Source organism: Ictidomys tridecemlineatus, chromosome X (genome assembly GCF_052094955.1).
Source record: "Ictidomys tridecemlineatus isolate mIctTri1 chromosome X, mIctTri1.hap1, whole genome shotgun sequence".
In the NCBI taxonomy this organism is placed as follows: Eukaryota; Metazoa; Chordata; class Mammalia; order Rodentia; family Sciuridae; genus Ictidomys; species Ictidomys tridecemlineatus.
In genome coordinates, this window is record NC_135493.1 from 110,450,469 (window position 1) to 110,473,372 (window position 22,904).

The following is a 22,904-nucleotide window of genomic DNA, read 5'->3' on the forward strand; positions in this document are numbered from 1 at the left end:
CCACGGCAGGAGGACTTGGCTACAAAGGTCTATAGGAGACGGTAGGAGAGAAGTTTTCACCTGGGAGTGGAGGAAGTGCCCACCAAAGTAGCAGAGACTTGCTATGGTCTCCAAAGGATGAGCACAGTAAAAACAGTGTGAGGTAGCAGCAATTGGGAGGAGCTGAGTGCAAGTCTGCAGGAGCTGGAGGATAGTTGCAGAGCCCCTCTTCTTCTGAGAGCCTCTCCATTAACTGGACCAAAGCATGGAGGAGAAGGATGAGGGATAGAGAAAGGATTGGTGGTGGTGTTGACTTTGGACCACGCTTAAGGAAGAAATATTCATTTCAGAAACATTTGAGGCATCTGCTAAACACACATAGGGAGGCTGGCCACATAGTTAGAATGCAAGTCTAGGTTTGGCATGCTAGTCTTTGAGAGGCATCAGGATAAAGAACACCAGTTAATGCCCCAGAGGTAGACCAGACAGACAGAGAATAACTAAAGAGCAGAAGGGCTCAAAAAATAGTTTTTTTCTCATCTCAACGACCTTTTTCTTCTGGACCTCTGGAGATGGTTACTTTCCTTTAATAGAAAAACAAAGAAGGGAGAGAAAGCGGAGCATTAAGGAAATCATGTAGAATTTTAGTACTTTGTACTATTGGGGAAATAGGTTATTACTAATCTATACAGTATATAAAATCTAAAAATCTATACCACCACCAAAGATATGAGCTCTTGGATCATCTCAGCTTCCTGTCAAGCAACTTATTATAGACAAAGTTTTGCAGAGGAGACCCAAGAATATGTTTTAACCAACTCCAGATCACTGCCTGCCACTTCACTCTGCTTATGCTGCTAGGGGTTACTGGTCCTAACACAGAATAGAATCACTGGAAATGGGCTGGGTTTATGGCTCAATGGTAGAGCATTTGCCTAGTACATGTGAGGCACTGGGTTGATCCTTAGCACTGCATGAAAATAAATAAAAGTACTGTGTCCATCTACAACTAAAAATATTTTTTAAAAAGAAGAATCACTGGGGATTTAAAGAACAAATATGTCCAGGCCCAGTGGCCTCAATCTCTGCAGGAAATGCTTGAGCAGGCGTATTTTGTGAAGACTCTCCCAGGAGATTCTGATGTACAGGCTTGGTTGAGAAGCAATGAATTCTAGTCCCTCTACAAGATGTCAAGGGATACCACCCCCAGCCCCCACTTTGTTCCTATCTTTATTCTTCCTTAAAAGTTCCAATCTGAAATAAGAGCCCTTGAGGCTGCTCACCTGCCATTTTTGTTTGTGTAGGTTGCTAAATAGCCATGATCCTGCCAGGTGTGCACCGATTCTGCCATCCCCTGCTCCTGGAAAATGGACTGGAGGCCTTTTAAAATGGTCTCACCATCAGCTGTAAGACAAAGGAAAGAAAATGGTAAGAAAGAAACATTCAGAAGAAAAGCTAATGATACCTGGTTTGATGACTGAACCTGACAAGAAAGCTGAACAGTCAGGCATGGTAGCACACACCTGTAATCTCAGCTACTTAGGATACAAGGCAGAAGGACTGCAAGTTGGAGGCCAGCCTCAGTAATTTAGTGAGGCCTAAACAACTTGGAAGACCCTGTCTCAAAAGGAAAAATTTAAAATGGGCTGGGAATGTAGCTCAGTGGTTAAGCACCTCTGGGTTCAATCCTTAGTACCAAAAAAATAAAACAAAATAATAAAAAGGGTATGGGGCTGGGGTTGTAGCTCAGTGGTAGAGTGCTTGCCTAGCAGATGTGAGGCACTGGGTTATATTCTCAACACCACGTAAAAAATAAATAAATAAAATAAAGGTTAAAAAAAAGGGTTGAGGATATAGTTCAGTGTGTAAGGCCCTAGATTCAAATCTCAGTACCACAAAAAAGAAAGAGAGATAGTGAAAAGAAAGAAAAGAGAATTGTCAGCATCTCTTAATCTCTGTGTTAAGAGCTAGAAATGTTCTCCACCCTGTGAGGAAAGGCTACACGGCATGCCTGGTTACCTAAGATCACAAAAGATGACCACCAAGAACTTTGTCAAGGATACAGAAAGATATTCAACATAACTAGAGATAGCATAACAAAATATTCAGCATAACCAGAAATCAAATATAGAGAGGAGATCCCACTTCAGGTTAAATTAATTAATAAGGAAACATAGCCAGAAAGAGGATGCCCATCTGCTATTGATAGGTATTATCAATGACTTGAAATTTTCCAATTTTATTTCCCAGGTGTTGCTTATATAACTGAAAAAAGAAATGAAACTGTTATGCTCACTAATATAGTTCTGAACAGTAAACACTGAACAATTCCATATGGGATAGACTGCTGGGTTGTAGGTATTCTCTCCCTCCAATCCTGCCCCATTTCACACCCTGTCCCCCAAAGTAGAGCTCTGTGCCAAAAGAGACAGAAGAGAAGACACAGGGGAAAAGGAAGGCAGGCGATATGAAGAGGAAGCAGAGATTGCAGTGATAAAGGCCACAGTCCAGGAAAGCCAGGAGCCATAAGTAAGAAGATGCTAAAAAGGATTCTCCCCTAGGACCTTCAGGAAAACCATGGCCCTGCCCCACACCTTGATCTCCAATTTCTGGCCTCCAGAACTGAAAGAAAAAATTTCTGTTGTTTTAAGCCATTGAATTTACAGTACTTTGTTATAGCAGCTCTAAGCAAACTATATGTACTAAAAATTGTTTGTCTTTTTCTTTAAGACAGGGTCTCACTATATTGCCTGGACTGGCCTCAAATTCACATTCCTCTCATCTCAGCCTCCCAAGTAGCTGGGTTTACAGGAGTGCACCACCACACCCAGCTCAAAAATCTGTATTTTCAACTTTGTTCAACAAACAATAGCAAAAATAGTAGTGAAACCATAATTATTAAATCTTCTGAATTGCCAAAGATAGCAATTAGGATAGCAAAACCAAAAATCACAAACATTTAAAACAAAACTAGATGACAGAATATGCCTCCCAAGCTCCCCAAAACAGGAGTGGGTAACCGGCTCACAACCCTGAGACCTGTGCAGCACCAGCAATTGTTTGACAGGAAGGAGAGAGAATGCAGAGGAACTTTACACACCCTGAGATCTAGGAGTTTCCTCCTCTCAGAACACAGTACCAAAGCCAGAACATAGCTAAAAACCATAGAGAGAAGCAGCCTGGGGTAGGTCCAGATAGTGTCAGGATGGTGGGTGACGAATGTCTTTATGAGAGACAGAAAAGGAGAAGTCACAGGAAGAAAGAGGAGCAAATGGTATAATAGTCAAAACAAACAAACTGAGGCCACTTTCAGGAAAAAGACCCCACACATCAGGAATAGACTGTCAGCACAGAACTCATATCTCCTACCCATCACAACTTAAGCATCTACACATGAGTGGTGGTCCAATGAATCATTGAATTCTCATTCATTTCTAGCAAAACTGTGCCTTTGGGAAACTCATTTGGCAGATAATAATCTAGCTCACTTAGCTCTTCTGAAATTGGTTTCAGGAAATTAAAAGGGAAGGTCTGAATTATATCTCCAGAATGCAGCATTTAAGACTGAATTCCACTTTCCTAAAATAATTAAATTAAATTAAAAAAAAAACCTATTTCAAACTTGATAAAATGAAATAAACATGTTCATTTTGGTTTGTGTTATCACTGAAGCCAGGTAAGCCAACCTACCATACAGGTGTCTGAGCTGAGTATAGGGCAGCAAGAAAAAGTACACCTAGCCCAGTAGAATTACCCTAAATGTGAAAGCTACTGTGTAATTATGTGATCACTCCCCAGCTAAACCAGATGTTTTCTGTTTTGGAAGTGTATAAAACAAATCATCCCTCCTAGTAAATGGCCTCAAGACTGGGTTGTGTTGGCACATTACGAATTACCAAACAGAACACAAATCCCCCTACTGGTGAAAGGGAAAATCCAGGCAAGACCACCTCGAATGGGACTTAGCAGGCTGTGAAGTTGACAAGGAGCCTGTCCTAGGGGTAGACTTGGGGAGAGGATTCCATCCCTTAGGCTAGAGAAAGGGGATGCCTTTGATCCATGCAAAGGCCTTGAATGCTGGCCAAGCCCAGCATGGCAGCCATCTCCTTTTTCTCATTGGCACAATTACTAGAAAGGGACCATTGAGCGAGCTAAAGGAAGTCTTCCAGCCAGGTTTCAAACTGAAGACAAAGTGGTACAAAAGAAAGCTAATTAAAGAGTTACTTGTTTCTACACTTATACTCCTCATTCTCAGTTCAGTAAAAACTGGCCAAATCTCAATGTATTTCTGACAAAAAGTTCTTCATTCACCACATACCCAGTGCATTTTTGAAGCTGCCTGGTCCCTATTGGTGTCTTAGTGTTGCGTCCTCCAGGAAGGTGTCTGAAGGACACTATGGGGAAGTTGCCATTTTGTTCAATGTCTACCTCATTTCAGATTCAACTTCCTTCCAACTTGGGTCATGCCCTGTCAACCAGATGTTCCCAGACCTTGGGGAAGACTCTAAAAAGAGGTGTTATGGTTGAACCAACTCTCCAGTATGTCTTTTCCAGAATCAGGGCTTTAAAGTGAAAACTGAAAGCCAAAGGTATGAGTTCCACTAGGCTCGGAGTGGGTTTGCTTAATCATTTTAATCCTAGGCACTCAATGTTTTGTGCATAAATGAAAAGTTATTTCATTTTGATGAATTCATCATCTACATCCATATCACTCTATCTTTGCAGAATTTCTAGAATATCTAGATTAGTAATTTTCAATCCTACCTGTGTATCACCACAACCACCTGGGGGATTAAAATTCCAATATTACATACTAGAACCCCAGTCACACCAGTATTTTTTTTAATATTTATTCTTAAGTTTTAGGTGGACACAATATCTTATGCTACATTTATGTGGTGCTGAGGATCGAACCCAGTACCTTGTACATGATAGGCACACATTCTACCACTGAGCCACAACCCCAGCCCAACAGCAGTATTTTTCAAAGCTCTCTGGAAAATCCCAATATGTAGCCATGACTGAGAATAGCTAATCTAAACCATCCTATACAAAAAAAGAAAAAAAAAAAGCTAGGAGTGTACCTCCATGGTACAGTGAGTGCATGGTTAGCAAGTATGAAGCCTTGGGTTCAATACCTAGCACACGAAGAAGAAAAAAAAGAAAGAAAGAAACCCCCTACCATCTCCATACTAAATATACTCAAGTCACCAAAAAGTTATAGAAAATGTTCAACAAAAGCTCTGAAAAAGTCTGAACTCTTTATTAATCAAAGTCAAAGGTAACCCATGAAGTACCCCAGAAAGTGCTTCGTAATTATTGAAAACTTCAACTTTTGTTCAAGTTTGGTATGGAACATGGAACATGATCACACCAATCAGACTTGTTCTATCTGTGTTCCTCAATACTGGGGGTGAAACTGACAACATGATATAAAGGACTGACCTAAGGCTTGGACAACTTCACCCATACCCACTAGATGTCAGTGATGCCCCCTTGTCAAAGGAAATTTAAAAAAAAAACAATACTCAAGTTGGTCTAAGGACAGAAGGGGGGCCAATTCAATCCCTTGAGAACTAGTAGGTACTCTATACATGATGAAAATGAGCCTACGATCAGAGTATACCCAAATTTGGGAACACAGGACAGAAAAGTCATAAATGTCTATGAATCAAAAGAAAATGTAAAAGCAGCTCCAAATGCTAAGAGATAAATATACCACTTTCAAGTAGACATGGTAATCTGAACTAGGCTAATAAAATGTTTGACAGAAGTTCTTAGAAATCTTGCTTCTATGGCCAGGCAAGAATGATGTATTATAACTAGTGCATCACACCAAGATTTTCAAAGTACTCTGAAACACAGTTGACCTCTCCCAGGGCAAAATGTATCCTTTGTCCACTGAACAAAGCAATGTCCCCATTTCCAGACCACTGCCTGCTTTGTTTGTTCAACAATAACTTAGAATAAATCAACTGGTCCAAATTAAATACACCCCTAACAAAAGAAGAGAAGGGATGACAGAAAGAGCGAGGGAGGGAAAAAAGTGTGAAGGCCTAAGTTTCATCTCCCTGCCTCATTTTATCCTGAGGATCTATTTATAGTTCCCTCCTGGAGTACCTCAGTCCTCTGACTCTTTAGTATCAGCCCCAGATGGCTGAAGTCCAAATCTGTATATTACAGAGCTGCCTGCTCAAGGCTCTGTTCCAATCACAAGTCTGAAATCACAATCAGGCTCATGACTTCTCTGCTCCCTTCAATGGTTACAGGATGAGCCTTCATAACCTGAAAATCCAAAATTCAAAATGCTTTAAAAACATGAAACTTCCTGAGCACCAACAACATGATACCATAAGCTGAAAATTCCACACCTGACCCACCCCAAGAGATGGGTCAGTCAAAATGAAGCTGCACTAAAAATTACCTTCAGGCTATGTGAGTAAGATATATGGAAACAAATAAATTTTACATTGAAATTCGGGTCCCATCCCCAAGTATATATATTTTCATATATATGAGAAAATACTACAAAATCTGAATCACTTCTCTCAAAAACATTCAGATAACGGATACTCCACCTGTACCACAAGCCACTTAAGATATACAAAAATGGCTGGGCATGGTAGTGCAAGCCTGTAATACCAATGGCTCACAAGACTGAAGCAGGAGGATCACGAGTTCAAAGCCAATCTCAGGAATTTAGCAAGGCACTAAGCAACTCAGTGAGACCCTGTCTCTAATATAAAAAAGTGCTGGGGATGTGGCTCAGTGGTTAAGTGTCCCTGAGTTCAATCCCCAGTACCAAAAAAAAAAAAAAAAAAACCTAAAGGTCTTCCAAATCTCCCACCAAAACCTCCCTGCTCCCCCCAAACTCACAGACCTAACTTCCATATAATGGAGACAACTCTTTGTAGGATTCCTGCACAGAACCCAGAAATAATGTTAGTTCCAACAATCCACTCCTAGTCTTGCACCGCTAATTAACTGCTGATCCATATGGTGAGCAACCCTGCATGTATAAGTAGATTAGCTATAGTAACTCAACTTTACTAGCCCAGGAAGTTCAGGGAGGCATGCTGACTAGAAATTCAAGAGGCCATGCACCACCCGTGATAAAAAGCTTCAGTTGTAGTCCTGGTCTGCCTTTACTATTAGAGGCTACACTAAGGAAATAAGAGATGTTCACACTTCCACAAAAAAACCTAATTCTCCATTTGTGTCCTTGGAGTGTAGCTTTAACCTTTTTCAATCTCAAAATTTTCAGGTAGGAAAATTCCAGTCATGGGCATGCTAGGCAATATGTGAACTTTTTGAGGGCTATCCAATGTCAAGTTTCATGTGCGGACACCACCCTTAATCCAGAGCTTATCAGACTCTATGGAGAATTCAGTCTACCCTTCCATCAGCCAGAATCTTCCTGAACAATCTCCTCAAACAAAAGAAGGAGGATAAACAGAAAATTTTCATTCCCATTTTTTTCAGTTCTCTTCTATTCAAGCAGACCTTGGCTTCTCAATATTAGGGAATAAATTCCCATTCTGGTCAACCATATTTTTTTAAATTATGAAGGCTAGAAATTCCACACCTCATCATTGACACCTCCCTAAACTTCTTTGCCACCTAGGTCTCTCCCCAACAAGGAGCCCAAGCTATCTAAGCTCCAAGGAGTGATTGTTATTCTATCACCATGTCACACTGGAAGTGGTAAGGTCCATGGCAGAAGCACTGTTTCCAACCCACCTTCTTAAGCAACTACAGGAACTGGCCACTCCTCAGACCTGGGCATGTCACAGACCCACTGTGGTATTTCCAAAGCTCCACGTCCTTTCACTTAGAGGCACTCTACAGCTCCCTTCAAGAGGAAGCAGAAAAAACAAGCATCTTTTCCCCCAAACCCCAGGCTCAGAGAACCCAAGAGCCAGGCTTGGGTTATACAGCATTTTCCTTCACACATAAACCAGCTTTCTGTTTTTTCTTAACAGAGACCTTTCAGTCTGAAGTCATTAAGACAACTGTCTTAAAAATCCATTTGGAGACAAGTGTGGAAGATCACACCTGTAATCCAGGAGGCTGAGGCAGGAAGATCAAAAGTTCAAGGCCAGCCTAGGCAACTAAGCAAGACCCTGTCTCAAAAAAAAAAAAAAAAAGGTGGGAAGGCTGGGGACACAGCTCAGCAGTAGAGTAACCCTGAGTTCTATCCCCAGTACTACCAAAGAAAAAATCTATTTGTATGTTTTAATCTTGATGGTGTTGTGGTCACGTGACAGCAAGCATCATCCAAAACTCAGAACTGCATACTAAAATTTATTCCATGTAAACTATATCTACAGTTAAAAAAAAATGTGTGTTAAAAAGTTACCAACAGGGCTGGGGATGTGGCTCAAGTGGTAGGGCGCTCGCCCGGCATGCGTGTGGCCCAGGTTCGATCCTCAGCACCACATACAAAGATATTTTATCTGCCAAAAACTAAAAAATAAATATTAAAAAAATTCTCTCTCTCCTCTCTTTCTAAAAATAATTAAATAAATAAATAAAAAGTTACCAACATCACTGGCATAATCCCCCTGTAAAATACAAAAGACTATAGCATCCCTCGTGTGCACCTTCTCACCCAAACTGGTAGCTCAGTACAGCCAAGGTTTGAGAATATATTTTGAGATGCGGTCTTGTTATGTTGCCCAGGCTGGCCCAGAATTCCAGGGTTCGAGCAATCCTCCTTTCTCAGCCTCCTGGGTAGCTGATTGGCTGAGACTATAGGTATGCACCACCCTGATCAGTTTAAGAATACCTTTTGTCATAAGAAACACAAAGACTTGATTGAATTTTTGTTTTTCCTTAAAAAAAGGTCTGACCATAAGGAGACTCCTCATACATTCAGAAGCCTGATGAATTTCCAGGGATTAAAGTGAAGGTCAAGCATGTGGTTTCTGGGCATGCCTTACTTCAACAGCTTGGTTTCATATTCTCAAATTCAGTCCTTTTTACAACAGCTGCATGATGATTAATCTCACTGTACAGAACCCAAGCCAACATGAATGTTCAGAGCAGCATGACTCATAATAGCCAAAAAGCAGAAACAACCCAAATGTCCATCAACTTATAAATGGATAAGCAAAATGTGGTCTATCCTTACCATGGCTGTTATTCAGCCATAAACGAACAACATACACATACATGCTGCATTCAACATGGATGGACCTTGAAAACATAATGCTAAGAGAAAGAAGCCAAGCACAAAGGACCACAGAGTGTAAGATGCCATTTATATGAAATGGCCAGAAAAAGCAAATCTAAGAGACAGAAAGTAGATTGGTGGTTGCCAGAGGCTAGAAGGAATGAATGGATGAGGGAAGCCAAGAGAAATGGGGGTGATGGCTGAGTATAGGGTTTCTTTTTGAGGCAATAAAAAGATTATAAAATTGACAGTCATGCAACTCTGTGAACATACTGAAAAACACCAAACTGTACATGTGAAATAATGGAATTACATGGCATGTGAATCATAACTCAGTCAAGTGCCTCCCCCCCCAAAAAAAAGTCAAACAAGCTGAGCCTTCAGATTTCTACTCATTCAGAGGTAACAAAGGCAAGACAAGAAAGTCCCAGAAATTTGGTTGTTCCCCTTCCTCCACCACAAGCCCTTGCCAGGCACATTCTCAGATGCAATGTACACCAAGTAAAGGGACTGCAAGGGATAGCTGTCTTTACCAATCCCACCTATCACTGTATGGCAAGTATCCATGTAGCTGCTGTGCAAACGTGTTGTCCCAGGCACTAGAAATACACACTGACAAGCTCCTTCACAGTTTCCCTGCCACTAAAGCACCTGCAACCAGTGTCTTGGGCTTCTCTGTTCACTCACAGCAGAGAGGTATGGCTGCAGATGCAGAACAGGACAACAGAATAAACAATTTGGAGAGTTTTTTTTTTCCTTTAAGATCATGGTTTCTGATGTTTATAAAGAGCAACCAAAACAGGAAAAATTAGCTGAAGAAAAAAAAGAAGGCCTACTGAAATTGGAGTAACAGTCATGCAACATCAACAAAGAAATAACACCCAAGCTCTTTTCATGCAAACATGCATTAAGGAATGCCAGATGGGAATGTTTAGTGCACCAGCCACAATGACTATTTCTTAAAACTACACTAAGTTACAACATAATGGGAATGTGTTGCTAATTATTTCACTGTCCTGCCTTCCATATCCCACAAGGGAAAGCAGTTACAGGGGCATTTCCCATGGACATGTGGGGCCAGCTCCTGTTACCCTCCCCTACTACCTATTGGAAAGTGGGCAGAACCTCTCTTTTTCTACTTTAAAATAACAACCAATTTAGATCCTCCATTAGCCAATCTCCTTACAAAATTAAAGTAGGGCTTATAAAAACATAATTTATGACACACCATCCTAAACCCCCTTTGGTTTAGAAACAGAACACCAATTAAGCCCATTTCCCTGAGAAGACTAGGAGTCTTAAAAGTAGAGAAACAAGCCCCAGGCTGTGATTCACCTTTAACTACTTCATCCAGCACTAAGGAAGGCAGCTGGCTAGATAGAGTTGTCAATTGACCCAACCTCTCCCCTGTCCTTACCCTTTCGACTTAACCCATGTGAGAATTTAACCAAGATTTAAGAAAATAAGGCACAGAAACACAAGACTACACTAAAGCCTGCCTTTCATTTGCTGGCAAGGTAAACTATGTTAGTGCATTTATGAGATACTAAATGACTAGGCCACTTGACATCTCCCGAAAGGAATCATTTGAGCAACACAAAGTAACAAGGGATGCAATGTGGGCTTCATCAACTTAAGGAATAAGTTTTCAGAGAAGAGGAAGGAATAAATTCCAAGGCAGAGGACAAGAAAAGGGATCAGGCCCCACAAAGCAACCAGTAGGGAAGGCAGTCAAACTATGACCAACAGGAAGGAGAAGTTAAAGAAATAAGAGAGGGACTTTGTATGGTGGCACATGCCTGTAATACCAGTTATGCAGGAGACTGAGGCAGGAGAGTCACAAGTTCTAGGCCAGTCTGAGTACACCGATTCAAAATAAAATTTTTAAAAAGGGCTAGGGGTGTAGCTCACGGCCAGAAAGCTCCTGGGTTCAATCACCAGTACTGCAAAAATCAAAGAAAAGTGAGCAAGCCTCAGCACAACAGCACCATAAAGAAGACCAGGAAGAAGTAGGGGAGGGGGGGACTTTCAGTGCTTGAGGTCAGAGAACCAAAGCCTTTTAAGAAGGCCAGCCCTTCTCTTCAGTTCAACACTGGCATCCACATTCTCGGGTGAGGTGTGGAGAGGGTCCCCAGCTGCCACCTTCCTTCCTGCCTTCATTGCAGAGCAGCAGGCCCTGTTCCATGCCAGCCCACAAACAGATGGTAACCGTTTCTTTCAGCTTTGTCCAGAAGGAGAGCAGGATTTCATTCCCAAAGTAGAAAGTGTGGTATTGCCACTTTTATTACCCAGGAAGATAAAATCTGCTTTCTGAGCACTTCGCCAACATCATGAATATCCAGCTTTCTTCCCACTAACTTTAAGTGGGAAGGTCCTATCTACTACTATTTGTGTTTCTATGAACAATTCAAGGGTTTCTGCCTGAGTACATGTGCCAGACTATGAATCAACAATGACAAAGAATTTGCAAATATTACATAGTTTGGACTTTATGAACTTTGTGGTGGCAAAAATCACATTTCTATCAGAGCTGTCCCTGAGGTGGCACCTCAACCTTCCCTTCGTATGGCTTTACTATGGCACTACCAGCAAAGAGGTCTTTTCAGAATGGACTTCCAAGGAGATTTCTCAGAACCCACAAGGCACAAGAAAAATAAATGCCACAGGAGTAGACAAAGAAAGGCTAAGGACACATGTCAAAACTACCCAAACATGGAGAGGCTCATGTTCTATGATGGATTCCAGATGAGAAACAAGGCCGTGGGGGGGGCCTGGGAATCTGTACTTTGGAGCTTTTCCAGATGGCTTTGAAACAGACAACCAACATCACTGAGTCTCCATGGTCTAAAGGTGGGTGGCAACTTTCCATAAAGAGCCACATAAGAAAATATTCAGGCTGTGCTGGCCATGCAGGTCACTACCACAGGTTCTTCTCTGTGTGTTTGTGCCTGTGTTTCACAACCCTTTAAAAATGCTTAGCTGGAAGGTCAGACAAGAATAGGCCAGTTGAGCAGAATTTGGCCCAAGGGCTTCAGTTTGCTGATCCCTATGTCTAAGGTTTTTTCCTAAGCAACAAAGATATTAAGCTAAATTTCCATAAGTGACTTCTTAGTACTTAAGACTAGAATAATTTGAGAAATATTTCCTGCATTTAAGTTAACAACTTACTAAATGTTAAAAAAAAAACAACAGCTGATAACTTATAATTGGGATTCCTGCTTTTGAGGTATACATAAGTAACATTGACAATTAATGGAAACAACTCACCCTAGAGAATGAGAATGCCAGTATCCATTTTAACCTCAAATGGCTAATGTATGCTTCCATTTCAAGAAACCCGAAAAAGAGAAAACTAAACCCAGAGTAAAAGAAATAAAGGGATTAATAACAGAAATCAATAAAATTAAAAACAGAAAAGCTATAAGAAAATTATATATATATATATAAAATCAAGCAAAAGGCTGTTTCTTTCAAAAGATCAATAAAATGACAAACTAGCAAGACTGACAAAAAAAGAGAAGACATAGACTGACAATATTAAGAATAACTAACTGGCTATCATTACAGACCCATAGGCACCAACAGGCACAAACAACTATACACACTCAAACTTGACAATTTATGAAATGGGCCAATTCATCTTAACAACACAAACTATCACAACTCACCTAATAGGAAATAGGCAATCTGAACAGCCCTAAAACTATTAAGGAAATTAAATATATGACTTAAAAGCTTCAAATAAAAGAAATCTTGAGGTTCAGAGGGTTTTGTTGGATAATTCTACCAAACATTTTAAGAAGAATTAATGGCAATTCTTCAGTCTCTTCCAGAGAAAATAGCAGAAGGCCTCCCAATTTTATGAAGCCAGTATTTTCCTAATATGAAAACCAGACAAAGCCAGTACCAAAAAGGAAACTTGTAGCAGGGCATTGTAGCACACACCTGTAATCCCAGCAGCTCTGGGCAGGAAGCTAAAGCAGGAGGATCGCAAATTCAAGGACAGCCTAGGCAACCTAGTGAGACCCTGTCTCAAAAGAAAAGGAAATGAAAGGGGCTAGGGATGTAGTTCAGTGGTAGAGGGACCATAGGTTCAATCTCCAGGACAAAAAAAAAAAAAAAACCTAAAAGGAAAAAAATAAATCACATGCATCACATTAATTGAAGCAGAAAATGTATTTGGCAAAATTCAACACCCATTCTAGCCAAAAAACAAACAAAAAAATCAAAAACAAAGAACACAGAAAATAAAAAAATAGGAACTTGATAAAGATCATCTACAAAAATCCTATAGCTAGCATATAATACTCAATGATAAAAGATTGAATGATTTTCCCCCTAAGATGGTTAACAAGGTAAGTATGTCTGTTTTCATGGTGGCTATTCAAGACAGTAAACAAAGTGTAACCAGCTCAGTAAGGAAGGGCACAAAGAAGTTAACAACTCAAGGTCATAGCTGGTAAGTGATGAAGTCAGAATTCAAATCCAAGCAGCTGGGCTCCAAGCCCCAATGCTTCTAAACAAAGGAACTCCACTAACAACTTACTATTCGCAAGATGCTTTTTTTAAAAAAAAAGCCCTATCATGTTCTTGAGCCTTATACCAAAGGGAGTTAGGTGATGGTAAATGGTCTTTCCTTCCTCCAACACCAAGACTACCTGCCCTAGACTATAAAAACCCCACTTAGGAATACCAAACATATGCACAGAAAGACTCATGACCCTCTTTCTTAAAATTCCAGAACTGGACAACTTCAGCATTACACTTCAGCATTATACTGTTCCGATGTTAAACCCCACTACTGTTTTAAGGCACGAGACTTAAAAATACTTCAAGAAAAAGGGTTCTTCATTGAACCAAGTTTCAGAAACATTCTATATTCATCTTTATGCCCTAAGGTCAGGAGGGAAATCTGGAATGCTCATTCTAGTCTTATTTGGCCACTATTATCTGCAGTGTTTCTAAAAGACTTCAATATTAAACATTACAAATGTCCTAAAAATTGCCTGGGACTCTTTCTGGAGAGATTTCCATTCTAGGGAAAATGTACTCAAGTAACACAAACACCTAAGCAATACCTTTAAAAAAATCAAAATATCCTTTAAAAATTCTGCTTTAATTACTTAGGAAAGTGCTTTATCTAAAGTAGACAAGTCTTCGAATAACAAGCCAACTATTGTTTTCTACCTTTTCTCTTGCCAGAAGAACTTTCCAAATCTTTCAGTAAGTTAAATTCGCACCTCTTGGGGCTGGGGATGTGGCTCAAGCGGTAGCGCGCTCGCCTGGCATGCGTGCGGCCTGGGTTCGATCCTCAGCACCACATACCAACAAAGATGTTGTGTCTCTCCGAGAATTAAAAAAAAAAAAAATTGGCACCTCTTTATAACTGAGCATCTTTATCCACTCTGGCACAATTTCAAAGTACTAGGACCTAAATATTGCAATTAGTGTTAAGTATTTTATGTATTATTTGACAGTCTTCCAAACATTTTATTGGCCATCCCACCCAACAATGTCGTGTGTGGGATTTTTGTTATCATTAGCACCTTCATGGAGAGGGAAGAATTTAGATGCACATGAAACTACCCAAAGTCAAGATTCAAGTCAGCTCAGAATCTAGAACATGCTACTGGCTCTTACCAACCCCTTATGAGTTTAACACATAAATGCATTTAATCACCAGTATTGAAACGGACTGAATTTGTCACCATCTCCACTTCCTAAGAGGAAGTTCTGCTGAGAGAAGGAAGCTAAAGGGGCACAACTGGCCACTCTTGACAGGCACTAAAGAAGACGGGAGCAGAGATGAAGATTGCCCACTCAGACCTGTCTGGGTGCAGGCTAAGTAAATCTACATTATCTACATCTTCCTGCCCTTATGTACCTTCCCTGCCTCTTCTCCTTTAAAAGTTCTACTAATTTTCAGGAAGTTCAGAGATGACAGTTTTGTTTTGGTACCAGGGATTGAACTCAGAGTTACTTAACCACTGAGCTACATCCCCAGCCCAGAGATGGAAGTTTTAAAACAAGTACATCTCTTTCACCTTCCTTCAGAGCTAGCTTTGAATAAAATCTCTTTTCCCACCAATTTGATTCCAAATATTTCTGAAACAGCAAGTGTCATGGCCTGGCATCATGGTCTAGCCCCTTTCTTCCCCTGGGGAGATTTCATACTATCCGGTAACAGTTTTGGCAAGCCAGACAGCAGAAAAATCCTGCCTTGAGCAAGAGAGCTCAGGCCAGCAGCAATCTCTGAGGAGGAAAGGACTTTGGGCTAAAACCTCTCACAACTAGCCTAATTTGCACTTGGAACGACCTAGGAAGGGTCCCACCAGGGCTGCCTGGAGATATTAAATCCTGGGGAGATTTGTTCCTGATGCAACTTTGGCTGCCTAAAATTTGCTTAATTGGTGAGGAAAATGAGGTTATTAGAGATGATTGATGGGCCACTGTTGGTAGACCCATCAGGGTGCACAGCAAGGATTTTTATCTCTACCATTAAGGTTTTTGGACTTTCAGTAGGGATCTTTTTGAAGTATCAGCTATAAACAACCTGGGCTGTTTAGGTATTTGGAATTTAAGCTACTTGGAGCTTAAGTGAGCTGTTCTAAGCCATTTGTTTTTTGGGTACTGGTCAATAAGATGAAATTCAGAGGACAAAAAAATGTTCCAACAATTACACTGGTTTGATGAGTGTTCCTTTGTTCATTTGTTCAGTTTTGTTTGGAAAAAAGATTACATCATGGCCTAAAAATCTAAAAGTGCATGCTAACTTAGTACAACTATTTTATATTGTTTGTTAACTTGACAAGTGGCTTCAACAAGCTATATTCTGATGGCTGTATCATCATATTTATCTACTAGCATGGGGAATTCCATTTCAGAAGAACATGCCCCATTACTGGGTTGGAAGAAACTGTGAGAAGTTCATCCAGAAGGTACAAAGTAAGGGTTTGGTCAACCCACATCTAACCCCATTCGCCCCTCCGCGTGTGAGTTTTTTTTTTTCCATGACATTGTAAGATGGATTTCTCCAGCCCACCATTGAAACAGCGAAAGAAATTCTAAAAGCGACACATTTTACTGACCAAAAACATTTCTAGGGCATAGTCCTTGCTTCAGTCATCAGATGGGCCTCTATCAAAACAAAAAATGGACAAAATTTATCTGCAATCTCTTTGGGCTTCAAGATTTTTTTTCTTTCTGGTGAATTCACTTTTAATTTTATGCCCTTAAATTAAATATGTTTTTGTTTGTCTAACTGAGGCTTTTCATTTTCTCTATCTGAGGTTATTTCCCATCTCTGAAAAAGAAACTTGTTCTACAAGTTTTGCTGCCCATGGTCTTTAATCATCTGCTTTTTTTTTTTTTTTTTAAGAGAGAGTGAGAGAGGAGAGAGAGAGAGTGAGAGAGAGAGAGAATTTTTAACATTTATTTTTTTTTTTTTTTTAGTTCTCGGCGGACACAACATCTTTGTTGGTATGTGGTGCTGAGGATCGAACCCGGGCGCACGCATGCCAGGCGAGCGCGCTACCGCTTGAGCCACATCCCCAGCCCCTGCCCATGGTCTTTAAGATGTAAATTTTCTACCTGGTCTCAAGGTTGGAAATGCAAATTTGACTTAACAGAGTGTTTTCAATATCAGGTCAAAAGTCTGACTTTTAAAACTAGCAAATTTTAAATCTAAGTTTTAAAATTTTCTTGTATATACCTATATGTTTATATGCATATGTTTTCTATTTGCATGGAACCAAATTGACTTATAGAAAATTTGCCCAAATGCCTCTATTCTATGACTTTAGCAAATCTGTAATAAGCAATTTAAACTGAAGAATGTCTTTAAAAATCTAGCAGCTAATTTTTCTGGCCTACTAAACAATTAGGATATTTGTCTCCAGATATTTAAGATACAGTGTTCAGATGGGTGTGATGGCACACATCTGTAATCCCAGTGGCTCAGTAGGCTGAGGCAGGAGGACTGCTAGTTCAAAGCCAGCCTCAGCAACTTAGTGAGGCCCTAAGCAACTTAGAGAGACCCTGTTTCCAAATAAAATATGAAAAGGGATGAGGAAGTGGCTCAGTGGTTAAGTAACTCTGAGTTCGGGCTGGGGAGGGCTGGGGATGTGGCTCAAGCCGTAGCGCGCTCGCCTGGCATGCATGCGGCCCAGGTTCGATCCTCAGCACCACATACCAACAAAGATGTTGTGTCCGCCGAAAACTAAAAAAAAATAAATATTAAAAATTCTCTCTCTCTCTCTCTTTAAAAAAAAAAAAAAGTAACTCAGTTCAATCCTTCGTACCAAAAAAAAAAAAAACCCAGATATAGTGTTCAGTGTTTTCTATAGCAACCTCTTAAGACCTTTTTGACAAAAAAAAATACTTAAAATAATAACTATGATTGATTTCCATGCAACTTTTTTAATACATGACAGTAGAATGCACTTATATACTTTGATATATCATACATAGATGCAACTTAATGATAGTTATTGAAATTAATAAAATTAGGGCTGGGGATGTGGCTCAAGCGGTGGCTCAAGCGGTAGCGCGCTCACCTGGCATGCGTGCGGCCCGGGTTCGATCCTCAGCACCACATACAAAGATGTTGTGTACGCCGAGAACTAAACAATAAATATTAAAAAATTCTCCCTCTCTCTCTCCTCTCTCACTCTCTCTTTAAAAAAAAAAGAAATTAATAAAATTAAATACAGAGGGGAGGCATTTTGATTCTTAAAAATGTAGCTCTTAAAATTGTTTTGTTTTTACAAGGAAACCTTAGTCCCGAACTAAACAGTTCTGTTTTCTTTTAGTAAGTATGTAATGCTTGTAGCTATATATGCCACTCTTGGTTTATCTAAAATAGTAATTATTTAATAGATTTGGAAATTCAAAGGTGAGCCTGTTCTTTCCTTGTTCAAGTCCTGAAATAAGCCAAAGGAAATACATGATTTAAAATGCTAATGACCTATGTACAGTTTATGTTTCTGATTTCTGGAGTGACTTCATTGTAAAATGAGCTAAAAATTGAAGTTTGTGAATTGACTATAAATCCTAACAGTACTTTCAATTTATTCGGGACTGAGCCCAGGAGCACTTTACTACTGAACTATATCCCCAGTCTTATTTTTTATTTTGAGACAGGATTTCACCAAGATGCTGGATCTGGCCAAACTTGTGATGCTCCTGCCTTAGCCTCCCAAGTTACTGGGTTTACAGGTGTGTACCACCACACCTGCCCTAACAGTACTTTCAAAAAATAACTATCAGTCAACAAGGTACTTCACTCCATTTTTAAAATGTTAAAAAAAAAAAAATTGTGTTTGTCTGATGTCAAAAGCCTAGCAATGCTTAAATTCTAGAAAAACTTAATTTTTTAATATTTTTACTTGTAGATGGACACAATTCTTTGATTTATTTTTCTGTGGTGCTGAGGATTGAACCCAGTGCCTCACACATGAGCCAAGTGCTCTACCACTGAGCTACAGCTAAAATTCTGTTGCTCTACCCCAGCCCTTAAACAATTTGTAAAACTCATTTTTCCCACATTTTTTTTACTGGTGCTTTATAATTGTATATACTGATGGGATTAAAATGCATTCATAAGTAGGACCCAAAAGTCTGGCAACTACTAAACCACTCTTAGTAAAGTTTACAATAAAGTTTTTTAAAAATCTGAGCCAGAATATAATGTTGTGATTGTTGTAGATGTAACTAAATTGTCTAATTTGCAAACTCTAAAAGTGATGATAATACCTTCTATATTGCTTGTAGTCATTTTTTTTTATATAATGTGAGCTATGTCTCTGTAGTTAACAAGAGGCACTTCTGCTTTGTTTGTCCTGCATCTCAAGACAAAGATTTTAATATGTGTAAGACTGGCTATTTTAAAAAAAGGTCTTCTCAAACTATTTACATTGTGTTAAGACTTAGTTTACAAAGTACACTTCAGTACATATGTATGTTCCTAATTGAAAAATGATATTAATTCTTGTAACTTGTGTTCAAAGTTTTTATAGTTCTATAAAATGTACCTAAATTCTAAAGATGCTTTCTACTGGATGGTAATTAACCTTAATTTACATAAGAAGGACTCTGGGTGACAGGCACTCAAACTCGACCAGACAGGATTGAGTTGTGCAGAAGCTTTGCTTTGGGGGGAGGAAGGAAGATAAAGATGATAAAACTAAAGAGGTTGTGTTTATTCAAATCTATTATACAGACTAGATTGCCTTGCTCTTATTAGTGATTTGCATTTTTCTGGACTAAGAGCTAATCTTAAAAAAAAAAATTCTGTTGCTTAAAATTGGTTAAAAGTGTGTGTGTGTTCTGATGCTGACTCTGTCTTGTCACTTCCTCTCCAATATAGAAACACTCAGATAAAAGAACCATGGGCTGGGGATATAGGTCAGTTGGTAGAGTGCTTGCCTACCATGCACCACGGGTGGGAGTTGGAGGGGGAGGATAAACAAGCAGGGTATATAATGGTGAATATCTACAATCCAAGCTACTTGGGAGGCCAAGGCAGAAGGATCTCAAGTTCAAGGTCAGACTGGGCAATTAAGTAAGACCCTGGCTCAAAACTGAAAATGAAATGTGTTAGGGATATAACTCAGCGGTAGAGCAACCCTGGGTTCAATCCCCAGAACTGCAAAAAGAAAAAGAAAGAAAGAAGGAGGGAGGAGTGGGGAAAGCTCCTGCAACATGGGAGCCAAGATGCTTGGCAAATGATCCACACAGTCTTCAGAGAAAATCATTCAAAATCAAAAGTGGAAAAGCATGTAGAGTAACTTGTCAACCCCCACCAAAAAATAAACAGCTGGGAGGTCATGAAAAGCAAGTTCTGGCAAACTAATGTTAAACATTTCAGCCCAGACACCTGTATGCCAGTGGCTCAGGAGGCTGAGGCAGAAGAATCAAGAGTTCAAAGCCAGCCTCAGCAACAGCGAGGGGTTAAGCAACTCAGTGAGACCCTGTCTCTATATAAAATAGGGCTGTGGATGTGGCTCAGTGATTGTCCCTGAGTTCAATCCCCAGGACCAAAAAAATTCAAAATCTGCCCCCTTTAGGAATAAGCATCTGACCTCTTATGTTCAAGTTCTACACACTGATCCACAATGGACTATCAAGGCAGGTGACATAGAAGCCCCAATTCTCTCAAGACTGAGGGTATGAAATAAGCAGGGGGGATATAAAACAGACTGAATTTGCTACCCCCACTTCCTAAGAACAACTTCTGTTGAAACAAGGAAGCTGAAGGGGTGCAACCCCTCACCCTGACAGGTATTAAAGAAGATGGGAGCAGAGATGGAAATTGCCCACTTAGCCTGTCTAGCTGCATGCTAACTAAATCTACATAGCTACATTTTCCTACCTTTTTGTCACTTCCTTGCCTCTTCTCCTTTAAACACTCTGCCAATTTTCAGGGATTTCAGAAATGGACTTTTTGAAACAATTATGTTTCTTCCATCTTCCTTCAAACCTGGCTTTCAATGAAACCTCTTTTCCTACCAATTTCACTGTGAATTCATTTTCTGGAGCAGCAAGTATCATTCCTCTCCAGGTGAGATCTTGTGCTGCCTGGTCACAGTATTGTCACTACCTCATTGACTCCCACCTGAATACAGATAACAGTATCAATTTAATGAACTCCAGGCCCATTACACCTCAGGGCTGCAGAGTTGTTTTTCCTGGTGTCTGCAAAAGTGCCTGGTTGTAAGGATTTAAAAGAGCATTTGTGATGGTTTACATACTTGGTTTACTGAGGAGGTTTCCCAACTTTTCAAAAGAACAGAGCCCTATAATTAAACTACCAAGAAATAGTGGTTGGAGTGCACACCAAAGGCTTTGGGTTACAATTGCAGTGAAATGGTAGATTAAAACGCCTAGAATATGCACTGACTTCAAAAACTAAACTCAATAATAGCTTTATTGAACACTTTTTAAACAGATACCCAATCACAATCCAGTATTTTTTTTTCTTTTTTTTTTTTAGAGAGAGTGAGAGAGGAGAGAGAGAGAGAGAGAGAGAGAGAGAGAGAGAGAGAGAGAGAGAGAGAGAAAGAGAGAATTTTTTTAATATTTATTATTTAGTTCTCAGCGGACACAACATCTTTGTTGGTATGTGGTGCTGAGGATCGAACCCGGGCCGCACGCATGCCAGGCGAGCGCGCTACCGCTTGAGCCACATCCCTAGCCCCCAGTAATTTTTTTTTCTTACCAAGGCTGGTCTCAAACTTGTGATCCTACTGCCCTAGCCTCCCAAGTGACTGGGATTGGAGTGCGCCCAGCTCAACAGTCCAGTAATTTTATAACTAATCCTTACCTGCAAAGGGTTAGTATAACCAGATATATATAACCTTGGTTGCAATTTAAATTCTAAAGAACATTAATTCCAAATCTTCCAGATAGCAAGTTCAAAACCAGAAGCTCTAACTTTTCAAAGCTATTAAATAAGGCTGGGGATGTGACTCAGTAGCAGAAGTGGTAGAGAGCTCCCCTAACATGCATAAGGCCCTGAGTTCCATCCCCAGTAATAAAAAAAAAAAAAAAGCCATGAAATAAAGGCCACAGCACTTCAGGCTTCATCTCATAAGAAGGTGACTTGGGCCTGTGACTGTCAGTTCAAATACAGCTGATTTAATTATGTACTAAAGGGATGAAAAGATTCCAAACTGTTAACTCCTCCACTGCAAACCATATTTCTCTCCTCAAAAAAGCACAAGACAAATCGTCTACCAGTTACTCAATTGGAAAATGGTCTCCATAATGGCTCATACAGAACCTTAGATTACTTGAAAAAGCATCTCTGCCCCAACAGTAAGGGGGTGAAGGGGCACTGCCAGAGTCTTGCTAATGGAGTCACTTCTGTCAACTGTCAATATTCCTCCGAAAGCACTTAAAACAAGAGAAAACTACCCAATGAGCCCTAGAGGCTGCCTGACATAAATTAAAAACTAATTTTACCATATGCTATCTCTATTGGTTTAAAGAAATGGGTATAACATAGGAACTATACTATAAATAGAATCATTATGGTTTATACAATTTTTTTAATGGCAAGTTCACAAAATGAATTCCCAGCACTGGGAGATAATTCAGCTTGGAGTCATTTGGAGTATGATGAGTACAATTAAGGATCTTTTGCAGTTGAGAGAAGGAAAGTTTAATAAAGAAAAAGTCACAATAACACAAAAGTGCACACCAAGGAAGACAGACTCCAACCAGGGACCTCACCCAAGCCGTCCATAAAATATTTTCAAATATAATTAATATATGAGAGAAAATCCATGCAAGGCACAGAAAGAAATTTCTTGCTCTAAAGTTATTCCTTTCGGAGTCCAGAGCCTCTCTTTCAGCCACTTGGAAGCAGAGCAAAAGACTCAGAGCAAGGAATTTGGGTGTCTGTTGGGAGAAGAGGAATAATCAGGTAGAAATGAATCTTCTGGGTGGATGTGGAATTTAGTCTTTATCCAGGGGTAACAGGGACCCTTGGGAGGGTTTTAAAATGAGAAAAGGGACAGGTCCTATTGAGTCCCTAATGACTAATCCTTCTTCAAAACACACAGACAAATGGGAAGTTGTGGCCAAGAAACTGACTGTCAGGAATCAGATGAGTGAGTAATGAATTTGAGAGCATTCAACAGGTAGAACCAACAGGACTTAAGGAAAAAGTTAACTGGTGGCTGGGGTAAGGTGGGTGTGCCAAAGGTTTCTAGCATAAGTTTTTGTGTTTTTAATGAGGAACCAACTA

The 22,904-nt window shown here is 39.9% G+C and overlaps 1 protein-coding gene across 1 annotated transcript in view; it reads right to left on the minus strand.

The window, feature by feature from the left end:
* The window catches only part of Sms (spermine synthase), a 58,466-nt gene that overhangs the window by 29,896 nt on the left and 5,666 nt on the right, over positions 1–22,904 (minus strand). The window contains exon 2 of the mRNA XM_078035034.1: positions 1,263–1,383. Within this exon, the coding sequence (XP_077891160.1) occupies positions 1,263–1,383 (121 nt within the window). The remainder of the gene's footprint in view (positions 1–1,262; positions 1,384–22,904) is intronic.